We start from the raw sequence: 19080 nt of genomic DNA on the forward strand, positions 1-19080 counted from the left end.
CCAATCAAAGTAGGTCTGTGGAAAATAGATCTTGTAATCTCATCAAAAAAGACAGTTTAAGTCTGATGATAAAGGTAACAGTGTTGATGTAATAGACTTCTGCAAGGCATTTGGCTTAGTACTGCACGATACTTTGATTAAGAAACTATATGATACACAATTAAGATGGCACACTTTAAACGGATTAAAAACTGGCTACCTTCTAGGTCTCAATATAACTGTATACAGCAAATCATCAGCGAGTGGGTATGTTTCTAATGGAGTCTGCAGGGATCAGTTCTTGGCTCTAAGCTATTTATCCTTTTTGGCAATTTACCTTGAAGTAAACAAGAACATTACTGATAAAGTTTGCAGATGATGAAGATTGGAGGAGTGGTAAATAATGAGGAGGACAGGTCACTGATACAGAGAAAACTGGATCACATGGTAAACTGAGCACAAGCAAACAAACAATGTGCATTTTAATAATGCCAAATGTAAATGTATATATCTAGGATCAAAGAATGCAGGCCACACTTACAGGATGGGGGACTCTATCTTGGGAAGTGATAAGTCTGAAAAAGACTTGGGGGCCATGTTGAAAAATCAACTGAACATGTGCTCCCAGTGCAACACTAGGGCCAAAAGGGCTAATGCCATCCTTTGGATGTATAAACAGGGGAGGCTGGAATAGGAATACCACTGTATTTAGCACTAGTGTGACTGCTAGTGAAATACTGTGTCTAGTCTGGTGCTCACCATTCAAGAAGGATGTTGATAAATTGAAGAAGGTTCAGATGAGAGCCACTTACTTGAGTTACTGTGAGTTGAGTAAATCCCAAAATCTCAGGCTCAGTTGGTTTTGCAGCATCGTTCCCAGTTTTTATTCAAGGCAGAAGAGAGCCAAGTGCTTTACCCAACGCCCAGTGACTCAAGTCAGTGGCTCTGCGGGAATGAGACTGTGGAATCCTATGATCAAATCACATCTCACAGCCTCTGTAGAACTTTCTGGCACAATATAGTAGTGCAGTGGATAATAAAGTCCTATTTCTGCTCACTAGGGGCAGGGCCGCTCCAGACCCCAGCACGCCAAGCGCGTGCTTGGGGCGGCATGCTGCAGGGGGCACTCTGCCTGTCGCCGGGAGGGCGGCAGGTGGCTCCGGTGGACCTCCCGCAGACGTGCCTGCGGATGCTCCACTGGAGCCGCGGGACCAGCAGACCCTCCGCAGGCACGTCTGCAGGAGGTCCACCGGAGCCGCGGGACCGGTGACCACCATAGCGCCCCCTGCAGCGTGCCGCTGTGCTTGGGGCAGCGAAATTGCTAGAACCACCCCTGACTAGGGCGTTACAGCCCACAGCTGTCTCCAGTACCTCTCCATTCATAGACTTTCAGCAAGGGGTCTCAAAGCATTTTACAAACATTCCTCACTGAGGTAACAACCTCTGGGCAAGGTTGGCGCTGGGTCATTGCCCTCTGGGTACAGACAGGCCTGGAGCACAGGATTCCTGGGCTGACCTTGCATGGACCATCACTAGCTTAGGCCATGTCTATGCTACATCCATTGCAATTATTACATCGCTTGTGTGTGCACATGCACACACTTGGCTCCTCGTGTGAGCAGCATGCGACCTCACCAGGAGTGTGTCTCGATAGTACTGTCAGTGTGTGACCTGACGGGATGGCTCCTGAAAGCCAGTAACAGGCCATGTAAGTAATACAGTGCATGGACCTAACTACGTCCACCGTGACTCCACCGCCCTGCGGCAGGTGGGGTTACTAAAGGGGCACATGGGTGGGAGCCAAATGGAAGTGAAGACACTACCAGCCCCAGCTGGGGCTAACCCAGGGCCGGCTCCAGGCACCAGCATTCCAAGCTGGTGCTTGGGGCAGCAATCTGCAAGGGGCAGCAGTCCCTGTTTTGCCCCCAGCAGCAGGCCGAATTGCCGCGGCCTGCGGCAGGGGCAGTCCGTGTGCCCTTAGGCCGGCAGGCGCGTTTCCACAGTGGCGGCAATTCCGCAGCAGCTTCTATGTTTAGATGTCCACGGTGGCTTCAGCTAAACATAGAAGCTGCCACCGAATTGCCGCCACCCGGGAAACGCGCCTGCCGCCCTAAGGGCACACGGGCTGCCCCGCCCCGGCGGCAATCCGGTGCGCTGCTTGGGGGCGGCGAAAACTGTAGAGCCGGCCCTGGGCTAACCTGTAGCGTGGCCCGGGGCTTTAGCTCAGGCTCGCCTGGCTGTGCCCAGCGCCGAGCCGCTCCCCCCAGGCCCAATAAGGGACGGGGAAGGGGAACCCCTGGAACCATTTCGGGGTGGGTGCTGACAGCCTGACACCGGGCTGCAAGCCAGCACCCCTCGTGCCAGCACCCCTGCCCCCGCCCGAGGCTGCTCTGCGGCGGGGCTATTGGCCAAGAGGCAGCGCTTCCCCGGGCCCAGCTGCGCTAGGGAAGGTGCCCCGGGCCGGTCGGCTGCAGGAGCCACCCCGCTGGTCTTGGCAGGGGCCGGCCCGCGGCTCCTCCCCGACGGGAGGCGCTGAGGCCGGGGGCAGCCCTTAAAGGGAGCCGGGCCGCGCCGGACGGCGGGACAGCCTCGGACCAGCGTCCCCCCGGTGCATCCCCAGCAGCCATGGGGCCGCCCCTCTGCTGGCTCCTGCTGCTGCTGGCCGCCCCCCTGGGGGAGCCGCGGCCGCCCCCGGCCGTGCCCTGCCCGGCGGTGTGTGAGCCGGCGCGCTGCCCCCCGCGGGACCCCCAGCTCTGCCTGGCCGCCGGGGGGCTGCTCCAGCCCGACCGCTGCGGCTGCTGCCTGCTCTGCGCGCCCGGGGAGGGGCGGCCCTGCGCCGCGGGGGGACTCTGCGCCCACGGGCTGCGCTGCCAGCGCCCCTCCGCCCGCCCGGCCCGGGGCGGCACCTGCCTCTGCGCCGTGTCCCCCCAGCCAGTGTGCGGCAGCGACGGCCGCACCTACCGCAGCCTGTGCCAGCTGCGGGCCGAGAACCGGCGGGCGCGGGTGCGGGACGCGCCCCCGGCCATCCCCGTGCAGCAGGGCGGCTGCGGGGAGCCAGGTAAGGGAGCCGCTCATCCCCCCCGTACCCCGCAGCTCTCCCTGCGCCCCACAGATACCTCCCCCCACCCCCATCCCGGGAGCCAGCCCCGTGCACAGGGGCGACAGGGGGGAGTTGGGTCACGTCAGGGAAACTCCGAGTCCGGCCCAACCAATCGGCTTCCTCCTCCCCGCCCCAGCCTGTTCCCTTACCAGCTAACCTGCCCCACCTATCTAAGCAGCCAGCCCGCCCGTCCTACCAAACACAGCATCCATCTGCCCACCCCCTTCTCCCGCTCAGTCTCTCCTCCCCTTGCTCTCTGTTGCCACCTGGCTCTCTTCTCATCCCTTCTCCTGCACTCACTGTCTGCTATGTATGTTCCGTCTCCCTCCCTTCTTCCCAGAGTTCAATAGTTGTCACTTTCTCTGTTTTGTTCCCTTCTAGTCTCCTACTTCTCCCCTGTGAGATCAGGTTTGTTTTTCATTTCCCTTTGCTCCTGTTTCCCGGGTGAGGCAGGGATCATACTGCTACTTTTGGAATGAATGAATGAAGTTTCACAGAGGGGGTGTAAATGCTATTTCTCCCTAAGGTTCTAATTGGCCAAGTCCAGAGTGAAGGATCCAACCAGGTGCAGGACCAGAGGCTTGAGTTTATCAGCACAGGTTTTTTAGCTCAGCAGCAGGGTTACCCAGAGTTCTTTTTCAGGACTAGTCTACATTTGGATACTTAATGAAACAGCTATTCTGGAATAAGTGTGTCCAAAATGGGGACTTATACTGAAATAATTGTTCCATAATCACTATTTCAGTAATGTTCAAAGGGTAGACACCTTTAGGTTTAACCGTATGAAGGACTGCCTATTTAATCTATAAATGCAGGCTTTGGAGAGTTAAAAGCCTAACAGGATGATGCTGATTAAACTAGTGGGATAGAAAACCGTTTTCTGCCTCTATGGCAATGAGTTCTTGCATGGCAAATAAGGAAAGACAAGCTGAACTGTATTCTTGGGGTCTAGTCTCAGTATACTTGTTTTGGTCTACTTCTCCCTGAAGATTAAGACACCATGTAGGAGGAATCCAGATTGTATCTCCCAGAGCCTGAAGGTGGGCCAGTTCAACTAAACAGTTACAATCTTCTACTTCAACAGTGCATTGAATGGAATCTAGTTGGTAGGATCCCTCTTGCTTCCTGACACCCTTCACTGCCAGCCATGACTTAATATTAAAATAAACATAATGGAAGTGAGTAACTGAATCCTGTATTCTCCATATATGATCCATCTAATAACAAGACAGGATCCTTTCACCCACTGCCCCAGGGGAAGGTGAAAAATCCCTAGGGTCTTTGCCAGCATTCCCTTGAGAGGGAAAATACCATCCAGACCTCAAACATAATGATCAGTACAACCACATGCCTGGAAAAAACCCACCGTTGGCATGTTATCCTATCTATGCTACAAACTTCTTCTTATGTCCAAGGAATTGTCTACTTGATTTATTTTCTGTTATTCACAATATTTCAATATTTAACAAGATTAATCATAAGTAAAAACCACAAAATAGATGTTCCTTAAGAAGGTGCAGAGAACTGGTCACTGACTAAGCAGACAGACCAGTGATGTGTGCAGCTCAGGTATCTGTTCTAGCACAAAAGGGTCCATGGAGAACAATCAGATAAACACCGTGGTCAGTGGCTGGGAATAAAGGACTAACACACTGCAGAATAATATTGAAAAGTGAGGAGAGTGGGTGGTCTTGGTGATTATATGATTCCCAAAAGCCTTTGTGTGTGAGATACAACCTGGAAACTTCTTGTTGTCAGGGGCGGCTCCAGGCCCCAACACGCCAAGCGCGTGCTTGGGGCGGCATGCCGCGGGGGACGGTCTGCCAGGAGGGCGGCAGGCGGCTCCAGTGGACCTCCCACAGGCGTGCCTGCGGAGGGTCCACTGGTCCTGCGGCTTTGGTGGGTCCACTGGAGCCGCTGGACCGGTGACCGGCAGAGCGCTCCCCGCGGGGTGCCGCCGTGCTTAGGGCAGCGAAATGGCTAGAGCCGCCCCTGCTTGTTGTTGAATATTAAAATTGTGATTCTGCCCAAAGCCCCAGTCAAGATCTAGACCCATTTTGCTAGGTAAATGAAGACAGTCTCTCTTAAAAAAGAGCTTGCAGTCTGAGTTGTAGTTCTGTTTGAAAGTGAGCACATGGTGATTTGTATGGTGAGAGTTTGAGAAGCAAGACAGTGGCTGCTCTTTACTGTAATGATCTCCATGTGTAATAGAAAATGATAAACAGGAATTAAAACCTTTGCCCCTAGGCTCCTTCCATCCTGACAGCCTGAGGTATAAGTTTAATTTTATTGCTGATGTTGTGGAGAAGATTGCTCCAGCTGTTGTCCATCTTGAGCTCTTTCGCAGGTAAGGATGCCAAATTAAGGCTGTCGGTTTTAAACTATTTCATAATGAATTTGCTAGTAGAGGTGGTTGGGAGCACTTTTTGCAAACATCTGTCAACTATGGTATAGAAGCAGCAAAGCAGGCTCTCATTCCTGAACATTTGAATAAATAGACCACTGTGTGGAGGAAGAAATCCATAAAATTGTCTTCCTCTGGATGTGCCTGAGATTGGCCCGGGGAACTCCCATCAGGATTAATTATAGCTAGGCATGTAAACACCATTTAAATTGAGAGAGGGGTAGACTGCCCTAAGCTGTTGCTGTGGCCAGTAAAACAATCCTATAGAAACGTCACCGGAGAGGCTTAAATGTGAGATCAGAAAGCCTGACACTTGTAAGCAATGCCATTTTGTTTACTATTTGATTAATAGGGACACTCCTGTCAAATCTGGCCCCAAAGTTAGGTTTTGTATGAACAAGCATTTGTGAGACCTAAACAAATATAAATGTTTTTATGACTTTAAGAAAAACAAACAAACAAAGATTCCCCTGCAGCATCTCCAGTCCAACTATTGCAGCCCTGGGCCACAGCATGAGAACCAGAAAGTAAAATTGATAAGAAATGGACTTTTAAAACATGTTGCTGATTAGTTTCATTGACCAAGCTGAGGGTGATGAAAAAACTATAAAGAAATACACTTTATTTTAAAACTTTCCATTTTAGTAATCTAATGTAGTTGTGGTGACATAGAATTTTTGCTCCCCCAGGGTCCTGACTGAACAAGGTCCATTCATGTTGGCAACCTGTGCTCTAGCTTTTAAGATATTCCCAGTACTGTTCCTTCTTTACAAAAAAAAAAAGAGGGGAGGGATTTAGGATGAAGATTAACATGGTGAGGTTTATATCAGAAAGCACTCCTCTTCAGCATGCATCTTGGTACAAACTCAGACTTACAGCAACAACATAACTCGTTCATTGCACAGGATGTCCTACTCAAGCCAAGAAGTTCTTGTGTCCAGTGGCTCTGGATTCATAGTGTCAGAGGAAGGACTGATTGTCACTAATGCGCATGTCCTCACCAATAAGCAAAGAATCAGAGTGGAGCTCAAGAGCGGGGAGCAGTACGAAGCTAAAATCAAAGATGTTGACCACAAGTTGGACATAGCCCTGATCAAAATATATCCTGATGTGAGTATGTCTGAGCTCTCTGGGGAGGACCATCAGATAGGGAAGCAGAAAATAAACTGAGGTTTAAACTCAAAGCTGGTGCATTTGTGTGTTTGGTAGGTAGTGGTCTTTCCTCCATAAGATTTAGTGGGGCAGGCTGCTGATAGTGGTATTGGAGAAAGCATAGTTACAACCTTTCTGGGCACAGGGTTTAGAAGCTGCCCACCGCAGAGAGGTTGGTCTTGCCCAGTTCAAGTACGTACCCTATATCTCTGTTTACAAGCGGCTCTCATTTAGTAGCTGCAGGAAGATACTGTTGATATATATTTTTTCAAATAACCCTTTGTTACACTAATAAAAGAACTAGTTTTACTCCAAATAGGTATTTAAAAAACAAACAAACACCAAAACACTCCAAAACTTCCACCTTCTTGGAGTAAACTTTCATTTTGCTGCCCAGTTTGTATCTCTGTATGAGCTGTGTGTCTATAAGGGATTCTGTGTCTCTCTGTGGGAATTAGTTGGGGCTATTCTGTTTGTTCTTTACTCAAAAGAAAAAAAAAAAGAAAAACCATCTTCTTTGCAAAGCCACAGGGGGGAAAGTAACTAAATGTAATGGAAGATTCAGCTTCCAAAGGGGGAAGTAAATCTACCCAAATAAATTGTTCATCTTATTTTCATAGGAGAACTATTTTTGGACCTGTATTTAAAAACTCCTGAACCCTAATTGTTGGCTGGTTTGAGTCAATAAAAGACCATATTGTAACACTGATTGTTTTAAGCTGAACTCCCCCACTGAATTGAAAGGAGAGGCAGTATGGCCACAGCATGTCCCACTGAAATACTGGTAAAGTGAAGAAGAGAGGCGATGCAGGCAGTGCAATGATTTACAGCCATCCCATTAATGACTGCAGCAGGGCAGAGGTTCTTTCCAAACTGTGAAAGGGAGAGAATGGCTAATATTTCTGGCAGGGCCGTTGGAGGCAGTACACAGCTCTTACTAGGTGTTTTAAATACTGAAGAGCGTTTGAGTGTCAGATGCCATGAACATTATTCCATCATATGACAAGCCAAGCCACAGTATGATCAAGTGGAGAATCTGTCACTCTCACCTAGGGAGCACTAGGAAATTCTTTCAAAGACGTCCCGCTAGCAAAATATGTGAGGTGGGGTTTAATGGAGGAAGTGCTGTGATGAAATGGAACAATGCAATTGGACCCACTGAGGGTCACATTTTTTTGGAAATTGTCCACAGAATGTCTCTTTACCCATCAAAACCTACGTTTGTACTCACAAGTTGAGTAGACCTGCCTCTGATCCGTGCTGTCCTATAGATATGCGTGCTATGAGTATTTCCATGTTGTTAGTGAGAAAGCTAGTGTGCCAGAATCAATTAGCCCTTAGATAACATGCCCTAAAGGATTCAAAGTATGTGCCGTATGAAGACATCTTCTTCATGTCTGCATTCAGTGATTAAACCTAGGAATCCTGAACTTCAGAGTGTTTAATAACACTTGAGTATCTGCTCTGCTGCCTATAGAATAACTCCCTCTCCTGGAGCCTGTGGGCTCCTGTACTAGTCTAAGGAATCAGAGTCTAGCAGTAAGTGACCAGTTTGATTGTTCTGCCTCCTCCCCAGACTGCGCTCTCTGTACTACAGCTGGGCAGATCCTCTGACCTCCGTCCTGGGGAGTTTGTGGTGGCGCTGGGCAGTCCCTTCTCCTTACAAAACACTGTAACGACAGGAATCGTCAGCAGCACTCAAAGAGGCAGCAAGGAGCTTGGCCTGAAGGACTCTGACATGGCATACATTCAGACAGACGCCATCATCAATGTAAGTGCCAAGTCTAGAGACTTCCCCTTCAGGGCTGGGGACCTTAGGCATGTCCACAGCAGCAGAGAGTTCTTCAGTTAGGAACACAGGAACCCCAGTTAAATCTTAGAGAATGATGCCCAAAGAGTTCTCAAACTTTTAATTGTGTGAACTACACTGTAATTAACAGAGATGGTCTCATGGATGCCTCTTCTGTTTGCATTCACCTCATATCCATGTGCTAACCACAACAACGGCTTATGGAGGAAAGTAACGTTAGGGAAGTGTTTAGCATGGCTTTCGCTTCCCTCGCTGCAATTAAGTGGCTGGAAATAAAGAGGAGTCCAGGCCACGCAACTGCTGTAATACACACACATGTGCTCCATTATCACCATAAATGTGTCCTGGAGCTATATTCTGTGCTTCTCATTGGGGGATGGCTCGAGTGACTGACATGAAGAATGGGAGTTAGATGCATCCATATCTGTGCAGCAAATTTGACCGAAGCTCTTCCATAGCCTGTTAGTTCTGTGAGATCTTTTCATCAGTAAAGAGACTCTACCTGCACAATGACCTTGCTAAAGGGTCTGATGCTTTCAGGACTCATTCACCTGTTGATAAGGGGTTATGCTTCCTGGCAAGGATGCCCAGAAGGGCCTTTGGCCTGACTATTCCTGTGTGTAGCTGCAAAGGAGGAGTTGTTTTTTTTGCAAGAAGGGAAGGCTCGTGTTCATATGCCTTGTGGTTCCTAAACTATTCTGCCCCCTTACACATTGGGGTATTTTCTCACTGATGTCTAGAACTCACCCATAATTTGCTGGGGGGTTATTAAGGAATCAGGATTATTTCAATACAAAAGTGCCTTCCTCAGACTCCAGCAAATTTTTGTCAGGGAATGGTGGTCTTAATGTGACTGTAAAGTCCTCTCCAATTGTATTCTCTTACAGTATGGAAATTCAGGTGGACCCTTGGTGAACTTGGTAAGTTTCCCTCTTCGCTGCCAATATTTGCCTATTTCTAAAGTTCCTCTCAATTTCCTATTAATTTATTGACAAGCATCCTGTGTGGGCTTTTACTCTCTTTACTGTAGCTGCTAGTAGAATAAAGTCATTTAAATGATGGCATCATTATGTGAATGTCTTTAATCCTGTGAAGGCTGAATTCTCTTTTCATTTGCAGTTAGACCTGGTCTCACATTTTTTATGGAAAGTTTGGACCAAAAAAAAACCCTATTCATTTTCATCAAAATGTTCCACAGAAATTTCTGAATGTTAACTGAAAAATTGGAAACCAAAAGATTTTGACCGAAATCTTTGTGGAAAGATTTTTTTCCCCACAGAAAATAGACTCTTCTGTGGAAAATCTTTGTTTCCTTGAAAACCCAGCTTTGTGTTGGAAAAACAGTTTCAACAGAGAACTTTTCACCAGCTCTACCTACAGTCTCATAAATCAGGGATCGTTCCATTGAATCCAGTGGGGTTACGTGGCAGGTGAGAAGAGAATCTGGTTTTATCTCCCACCCCCACCTCACACATTCTAATTTAAATTCCCCTTAGATTCTACATTTATTTAGTGTCATGTTTTGCAATCTAACACACATGATGTGTCTATTTCACCCTGGAGTTAAGTGAACAGAACTGAGCTATTGCTATTTGAAATATTGGGAAAGCCCTTGTCTTAATCTGAGAATGTTTGAAAATGTAGCTACCCATCACAAACATTATTATATCCTGGGGAGACTCTCTGCATCTAAACTCAAGGAGCATCTGTGAAAACAGATGGGCAGAAGACAGAAGTGACCACTGTGACAACCATGGCCAGGTGCTAAACTGTTTAGAAAATCTGGCCCTGAATGTGCTTAATACACAGATGACAGACTGCACCCTCTGAACCATGGCAGCCTTTGTAACTAACATAACCTGCAAACTTTCCGCATCAAATACCATCACTTTCTTGGTGTGTACAAGCAGCAGCAGGATGCTATTGTGGCTACTCCATGTGTTCAGTCCTGCCAGGTGCTGAGCACTCACAACTCCCATTAACTGAGTAGAACTTGTCTGTCACTCTGCAGGATGAAATTCTGGGTGCTAATAAGGCAGAAAGAATGGCTCCCCTGTAAATGGCAGGGCAAAGACATGGAAAGGATTAGCACTGCAGTGCATTCTTACTGCAGGCATGTGGTTGCATCAAACACTTTGCTGGGGGTCTGGATTCTGGTTATACCATTCTGAAACTACTAATACCATGGTTTCCACTTACCCTAATGATCTGTACTCAGACCTCCCAAAGCCCAGTGTTTCGGTGTTCTGGGATCCTTGGATCTGAGTCTCTCGTCACTTTTATTTTCAAGTTGGAGTCTTTATCATTTTAAATTTGTATTCACTAATTGGAATTAAATGGTGGGGAAAATTGTTAATTACTCTTCCCTTGTACTATAGCACTTGTGTTTCTGTTTGTAGTGTTAACAAATGCAGCCAGGGGCGGCTGTAAGTATTTTGCCGTCCCAAGCACGGCAGGCAGGCTGCCTTCGGTGGCACGCCTGAGGGAGGTCCCCGGTCCCGCGGATTCGGCGGCATACCTGTGGGAGGTCCACTGAAGCTGTGGGACCGGCGGACCCTCCGCAGGCATGCTGCTGAAGGCAACTTGCCTGCCGCCCTCGTGGCGACCGGCAGAGTGCCCCCCATGGCTTGCCGCCCCAGGCACGCGCTTGGCGTGCTGGTGCCTGGAGCCACCCCTGAATGCAGCAGTGTAGATAGCTTTACTCTGGTCCCTTTACATGTCCCTATGGTCATAAGACCAACTAATTTTCCAGTGCCACTCTGCCAGCACTGGGTCAGTTTTGCTGTGAAAGTGCTTGCCACCCCAATAACACGATACATTGTTGGCTCTTGCAAACCTTGCACCAAAAGTATCCCAGAAAGTGGTATTGTATAAGCCAGGCCTGGTTACTCTTGCTATGTTCTCTGTAACAGGATGGTGAAGTTGTAGGGATAAATACGCTGAAGGTAACGGCTGGCATCTCCTTTGCCATCCCCTCTGACCGAATCCGTCAGTTCCTAGAAGAATCGCACGATCGGCAGATGAAAGGTAGGAGTGTTGTGTTCAGCAGATGAGACCTTTTGTGATGCTGTCTAATCTCTTATCCACATTTATACTCCTCTGAACCAGATGTGGGCATGGAGGGAGGTATGGCGGTGTGACAATTACAGTGAATGGCTTGATATATTGTAAACTCGGAAGGTCTCTTCCATGTGCTGCGCACAGACTAAAATACCATTTTAGTATTCATTAGTCGTCATCTCCAACATTGGTACTAGTCATAATGAGAGATCGTTATCTTCCCAGTGTGCCAATTAATTCAGATTAACTAACCTTTGTGTGGAAGTGACTGGAATGTGGCTTGGTTAGATAGACATGAAATTTCTCTGTCGCATATTATGAGGGCAAACCCATATCATGTGGTAAGATGTTAAGAATGCAGCCCTGGTGGGGTCTTGGCGCACCCAGGAAACATACATTTGGATGCAACATACCATGTTAGAACAAGAGTTTCAAGCTGTCCCAGACAGGTAGTTGTGCCATCAGCATTGTATTGATGGAGCTGCAGCTGGGGTGCACTCATGGGCATTGTGGTTTCTCATTGGTACCCAAATTCCTTTGGGAATGGAGACCTTGGAATAAATGCACTTGGGTCACTGTTCACAAACCTGCTAACTTATATTCAGAGTCTAAACTGCATGGCGTGGAGTGACAGGCCAGCTTAACTGTCAGGATAGCATGCTGTGCTGCATCCGATGAAGTGGGCTGTAGCCCACGAAAGCTTATGCTCAAATAAATGTATTAGTCTCTAAGGTGCCACAAGTAATCATGTTAGTTTAGAGTCACCTGACCAAGCCACTCCCTCCACTTATGCTCTGTGTCTCTGTCCCATTGTCAAGGAGTTTTCATCTCATGTAACATTCGAAGAGCATCCTCACTTGCTGGTACTAGGATTTATATTTTATTAGCTCACTGTGCTCAATCCTTGAGGAGGCAACTTAGCGATCTGGGGCAAAAATTGGTCCTGCTAGTGAAGGCAGGGGGCTGGACTCGATGACCTTTCGAGGTCCCTTCCAGTTCTAGGAGATTGGTATATCTCCAATTATTAATTAATTATTATTATTATATCTTTTATGAATAAAGTGTGTGTGTGAGAGAGAGAGAGATGGAATTGCCAGAGACCTCCTTCCATCAGTCCATCCACAGGTGGATAGTGACAGGCTTCACAGAGACTTGTAAAGAGATGTCAGAATCTTGCTCCCCGTCCCTATAAGCAGCCTCTACTACTGTGCATCTCCTGTGACCTACACATACGTGCATGTTCAGTCACAGCCCTGTTCCCGAGGCCCCTCTCAGGGTGAGGTTTCCTGTTGAAGGCTCTGATCCAAAGCCCATTGAAGTCAGTGGAAGAACATAAGTGTTCTGCATTCTACTGACTTTACTGGGCCCATAGTTCCATCTTCTGATGTAAACATTTTAGCAAACTTAAACTATATAAATGTGGCTTTTCTATTCAACACTGTTATAATTCTAAATGTTATTCTCCTAATGACCCAATAGAATTTAAAATTGGAGCTGTTTTGTCAGCTCTTAAAACCCACTTTTCCCCCTTGGACATTCTAAGCAAATGCCTGATGTTTCTGGGGGTAAGATTTTGCTGTGTCTTATTTGATTTCATGAATGTTGACTCTGTCCTTCTAGGGACGATTCGACCCAAGAAGAAATACATGGGATTCCGAATGCTTCCCCTCACTTTTAAGTAAGCTTTGTTTTCTGCACTCGTCACCAGCTTTCATGCAGGCTCTCACACTGTCTATCATTTGAGGTGGGGTGTGTGATTCCCAGCTCGAGGAGACGTACCTGCACTAGCTTTGAGTGAGCCAACATGATAAAAATAGAATGTAGCTGTGGTGGCACAAGCAGGCGGATGGGTTAACTGCCCCGAGTCTGTGCCTAGTATCTTGGACAGCTACATTCTAGGGGCGGCTAGCCCCTCCCATTGCTCATGCCACCATAGCTAGACACTATTTTAGTGTGTTCGCTCAATCAGAACTTGTGCAGGTGTGTCATCTAGCCACCATCCCTCCCCTATCTCAAAGACATACCCTCACTGTAAGGACAGAGAGTTCAAAACCGTCTCTAGCACATAGTCCATAAGTAGTTCAGCCATAATTCTCTTCTTGGGAGCTGTAGAGATTCTAGTGCATTTACAGAACTTCCACCAACAAAGTGGAATTTGCTCCTATCCAGTGCTGTTCATGCTCCAGGTATCAAAGCGCTTGACAAAGTAAGATCATTAACCTTCAGTAGGCTGGGGGTAAGCTGACACTTCATCTATTTATAATAAAACAGATATAATTGCTTTTATGTATATGTATTGATTATGACCCACACCCTTTGTTACTTAGTTGGGAAGCTTTTTGGGGCAGGCACTGTCCTCATAGGCATCTGTACAATGCCAAAGGTGAGGCCATGATCTAGATTGGAGCCTCTGAGTTCTACAGTGGTACTAATAATAATGGCGATTATGCAGGTGACTAGGGAATCCAGAGGAATACCAAGAGTCCTAGAGAACTTAAATGTCAGCAGGAAATAGTAGCAAGATATTCAGGTTAGAAAATTGCAAACATACCTCTGAGGGGAAAGTGGCAACAAATAATAAGTTTCATGGTTCTTAATAAACAACTTTAAAAATAGTATGTTTGAAAGGGGTTAAAAAAGCTGCTTCGAGCATAAGAATCCAGTTGTTAGTGTGAATGTTTGTATTTCGGACTTTGCATTGAGACTCAGCTCACAGTGAGCCATAGCATCAATTAATTATGCATTCAAAAAACATCCCTGAATGTTGACAGCCTTGCTGCAGGATTAATTTTTTAAGTGTCTGCATTTCTGGACAAATGGGAATGTTTGTGCATTTATAGCTATGCCAATTTAAAATCTGTTGGGTCTTCTAGTCCCAATACCAAGACAGAATAATACTGATCCATTTCTGAATTGGCAATATTAAAAAAGATACAGTTTTTTTCCTAGGCCTCGTGCAAGGTAATGGATTAGGCAGCAATGGGCTGATTAGTATTTCACATGAAGAGTTTTACTGTCATGATTTCCTTTCTCAGTCTCATCCGTGAACTGAGAATCTATGATAAAGATTTCCCGGACCTGAACTCTGGAGTCTATGTTTTTGAAGTGATTCAAGGAACTGCTGCTGCAAGGTAAGATCCTAAAGATGAAGGCTGTACCATCTGCCTCTTCGTGAGCATTGCAGGGGCCTCTCAAATGCTCCTATTGCAGTGTTCATGTAAGAGCCCTATACAACCTTCTTTAATGCTATGATCTCTGAATGGAGGCTGATATTTTGCTCACTCAGAGTCCACACGAGGATGGCTTTCTGTGAGTGGCCATCACAAGTACAAGATCAGTTCAAGTCTGAATCCATTTCCACCCCCCGCACCACTCCCCTTGTTCTAAAAATATATAGAGAATTTTCAAATCCGGAAGACCAAATGATTTTGGTGTGTTTGGGATGAAAGGGCCTGTTGTGCTTTCTGCACATGGGCAAAATTGTGGCTGTTGTCAATGGGAGACTTGCTTGAGTAGAGAATTGGGCCTTAACTCACAACAGATTTATCAAGCGTGTTAGTTTTTTGTATTTTTGCTAGAAATCCTGTGAAGATGATCACTTATTGTGTTTCTGAGTAGAAAAGGATTGATTTCATATAGTTTAACTCTTCATAACTTCTTTCATCCTTATAACCTCCAGCAGACTGAGGGTGGTGCTCACTAGCAGTAAGTCATAAAACAAACATGTTAGAGCTGTAATTATGAATTATATGTACACCATGACTACAGAATGCTGCCAGTGTTGAGGGTACTGCTGAGACCAGAATGATATTAATTCATAGATTCTAAGGCCTGATGGGACCATTATGATAATCTAGTCTGATTTCCTGTATAGCCCAGGCCAGGGAACTTTCCCAAAATAATTTCTAGAGCAGGTCATTTAGGAAAACTTCCAGTCTTGATTTAAAACTTGCCAGTGATGGAAGATCTACCATGACCTTTTGTAAACTATTCCAATGGTTAATTACTCTCACTGTTCAGGGGCGGCTCTAGGAATTTTGCCGCCCCAAGCATGGCAAGCAGGCTGCCTTCCGCGGCTTGCCTGCAGACGGTCTGCTGGTCCCACGGCTTCGGCGGACCCTCCGCAGGCAAACCGCGGAGGCAGCCTGCCTGCCACCCTCGCGGCGCCGGCAGAGCGCCCCCCCGCGGCTTGCCCCCCCAAAGCATGTGCTTGGCATGCTGGGGCCTGGAGCCGCCCCTGTCACCGTTCATACCTTATGCCTTATTTCCAGTCTTAAGTGTCCAGATGTCAAGACTAGTAGATTCTGTTGTACTTTAAACCAGAAATGGAGAATGTCTTCCAAACCTTAAGTTCAAGAGGAACTGCTAAGGGAGTGCTGAATCTGTCACACACAAACTGATACCATTACGCTACGGGAAGAAAACCACATGAATGCTACTGCTTTCCTCTTTGGGTGTGTCTACCCTGCAATTGGCAGGTGTGATTACAACATGTGTAGGCACACCTGTGCAGCTTTTATCTAGAATACAAGTAACAATAGCAGTGTAGCTGCCCAGCATCGACTAGCCTGAGAACAACTTTGCCCAGGACCCTGGATATGTATTAAGCAGCTAGCCCCTGTGGCCTTTGCTGCCATGGCTACATTGTTGCTGTTACTCAAGCTGGCTTTGATCTAGCTAAATGAATGCCAGCATGGTATGCATACTTGCTGCAATCACGCCTCCGACTGTAAAACAGGCATATGCCATGAGGGTAAGGTGAGAGGAGAGACTCCGCACCAAACCCTGTGTCCTCCACATGCCAGAAATCCAAGTGAAATCCACGGGAGTCTCATATAAGACAGGCTTGCAAGATCAGGTTTTGTGTTAGCAGCAGCTATAGCCCAAATGTGGGCAGGTGTTAATGCAGATAGACCTATGCACACAGCTCTATCAATATCCTAGTTTTCTGGCCTGCAACATTATTTACTTCAGTACAAGTTTTTGCTGAGCCCAGTTGTTCCACTGGACTAAACTGTGTGGTGGTTTTATGATGTGAACATCTACCTTACCACCAGGGGACTAGTTCAAGACGGCCAAGCTCAGATAACCTATTACCTAAATGAGATTTGAACCCAGTTCCCCAGAAATATGAAGTTAGTACAGGAAACCACAGGTTTGATTATGGCTGATTAAGGTTCCATGTATTCCCATTTAAGTCAGCAGTAGTAATTAATGAAGAATTTAGCCTGCTAAACAATAAGGTCTGCAATTTGGAACTCTTCCAAAGTTTGTAGTGTTTTATTTCACATTGAGAATTACTGAACTTCTTGCATGTGTATTGATGTCTGATTTTTGGGATCTGTGTGACTTGTACTGTAGTTTCCTTTCCCGTTTTTACTTGACCGAGAGTGTTTACAGCATGTCAGAAAGCTTCCCCATTTTGTGTGTATGTCACTTTACATTTTTAGTCCTTTCTCGAAAGCTATCCTTATGTTAGAACAGTGCTGGGGGTGAAGGGAGGGAGAATATTATACACCAGACCTGTCCCATGCTAAAACTTAAGGGAATAAACCCAGCCATCTGTTTTTTAGAAGTTCATCCAAAGGGTGTTCATAGTCCCAGTTTGATAGTGTTTCCTATGCATCCCTCTCTCCTACCCCCGGTCCCATGACTCCAGTACACTCTGATGCCCAGAGCTAATAAGTCTGACAGTGGAGCTGAGCCTTCTACCTCTCTCTATAAGAAGGCAGAGCTCAAGTGAAGCAGCTATGTCCTCTGACTTCCATCAGTGAATTGGGGCATGGGTGCTCCTACAGTGGAGTCATGCTCCATGGTAGACCATTAAGATCACCTATAACTAAAGGGACTGCTTTGTCTCTTGCTTCCCTTTCCAGCAGGTACCTCTGTGGGTGTATGCTTTTGTCAAAACTTCCATTAACGTAATTGGTAGAAATTGGAACCTTGGTTAAAATTTCTTGTCCCCCTGCACAAGGGTACTTAGTACCACAATGCAGCTCTCTGTTGTTTCAAGACCTGCTGGTTACACTGAATAGTTACCAACTAACAGCTCTTTGCATGCCTTCTTTCTATGTAGTAGGCCCTCTTCTGAGGGTTGTATTGCATCATATCTATCAGCTTGTGGCTAGCCCAATGACTCTAATAAACCCATCCCCAATGTGTATGCTAAAAAGATAGGTGATCATTCTAAGAAATATGCTGTAGTTCTGAGGCAATAACACTGACATTTGGATACAGGTGGTTAGAAGCTGGGGTGTGATCCATGCAAGCCTGTGAATGCTGCATGCACTCTAGAATGGAGAAATTTTGGAGTCACTGAGATAAGCATGGGCTATCGGTACAAGCAAGAAACAGCACATAGCAGATTCTCCTTGCATGGAGAGTTGTTTCTATTACAGTCATCGTCTTCTCCCTCTTCTCTTGTATGCAGAAGTCAACGATTGTGTTAGTTTCATAGTGATACTGTTTGTGTGTAATTCTAATAACTAGATTATCTGAATTAATTTACAGTGGCTACCTCTAAAGTAGTGGACTGACTTAAGTTGCCCTTGTTGAATTTTAAAGTCCTTAATCATGTAGGCTCTAGCTGTATTCAAAAACTATTTTGAGGCGTATCTGTACACAGACAGCACTGGCCTTTTACATAGATTTCAGCATTGTGACTTAGGCAGGAGGTGACTGGGTTCTGAAGCTTACTCCCTGCTTTATCATCTGATTCAAAGTCTCTGGTTTCTTTGTTGCAGCTCTGGCATGAGAGATGGTGATGTGATTATCAGCATTAATGGAAAAACAGTCACTTCAACAGAGGATGTAAGTGAAGCTGTTAAAGACAATGATGTTCTTTCAATTGTAGTTCGTCGAGGAAATGAAGATGTGATCTTGAATATAATTCCAGATGAAATTGATTAAAGGCTGACTTCCATCAGAAATAGTTTCATTAAACAAAGTCAGACCTGCACTATGTGGCTTAAGACAAAGCTTATGCTGTACACAGTTTTTTCTAATATAATGTAGGGAAAAATCTTTCACAGGTGGTCCAGAAAGCAATATTTAGACAGTTAGAATTCACTTTAAAAAATCCTAAGATAAATCAAACTGATGTGTTTTTCCACTCTGTATTTTACTTCAAACACATTTGAAAGTGACTATTGAAGTATGGGTCCCATCCCCCACCCCTTCCATATTTAAAGGAATTTAAAGCTAGCCAAAAAGTACTGTTGTAGTCCACAATGTGGACAAAGCTACTTCTATTGTCTAAACTTGAAATACTATTGAAGTTAGGTGCAGATCTCCTATTACTGAGAACTTGAGACCTGATCAAATTCTGATTGAAATCAAAGGGACTGGAATGAATTTTGGCACTTTTGCTGAAAATTAGCTATCATTTGTTCTATATTTGCTTTTCTGTAACATTTTGTGGATATAAAAAATGACTTTAGAAAAATAGAACTTTCTAGTAGACAAGTTTTCCACATGTATAGTAGAAACAGCTAAACTCTTAGCTACTGATACTTGTTTCTAAAGCTTTAAGATTGAGCAGAGATTTTTAGGTGCTTTAATTTTTGGGTGCTCGAA

General features: G+C 45.9%; 1 protein-coding gene across 1 annotated transcript; it reads left to right on the forward strand.

Annotated features, from left to right (window-relative positions):
• The first annotated feature begins 2308 nt into the window (after positions 1-2308).
• HTRA4 (HtrA serine peptidase 4) lies at positions 2309-18726 on the forward strand. Its single transcript, XM_039526576.1, has 9 exons — positions 2309-3037; positions 5327-5426; positions 6389-6593; positions 8212-8406; positions 9333-9365; positions 11358-11472; positions 13126-13183; positions 14541-14636; positions 18249-18726. Exons 1-9 carry the CDS (start codon positions 2605-2607, stop codon positions 18412-18414), a joined length of 1401 nt encoding a protein of 466 aa, XP_039382510.1. The 5' UTR covers positions 2309-2604; the 3' UTR covers positions 18415-18726.
• The last annotated feature ends 354 nt before the right edge of the window (positions 18727-19080 follow it).

This window comes from Mauremys reevesii, linkage group 2 (genome assembly GCF_016161935.1).
Source record: "Mauremys reevesii isolate NIE-2019 linkage group 2, ASM1616193v1, whole genome shotgun sequence".
Taxonomy (NCBI): Eukaryota; Metazoa; Chordata; order Testudines; family Geoemydidae; genus Mauremys; species Mauremys reevesii.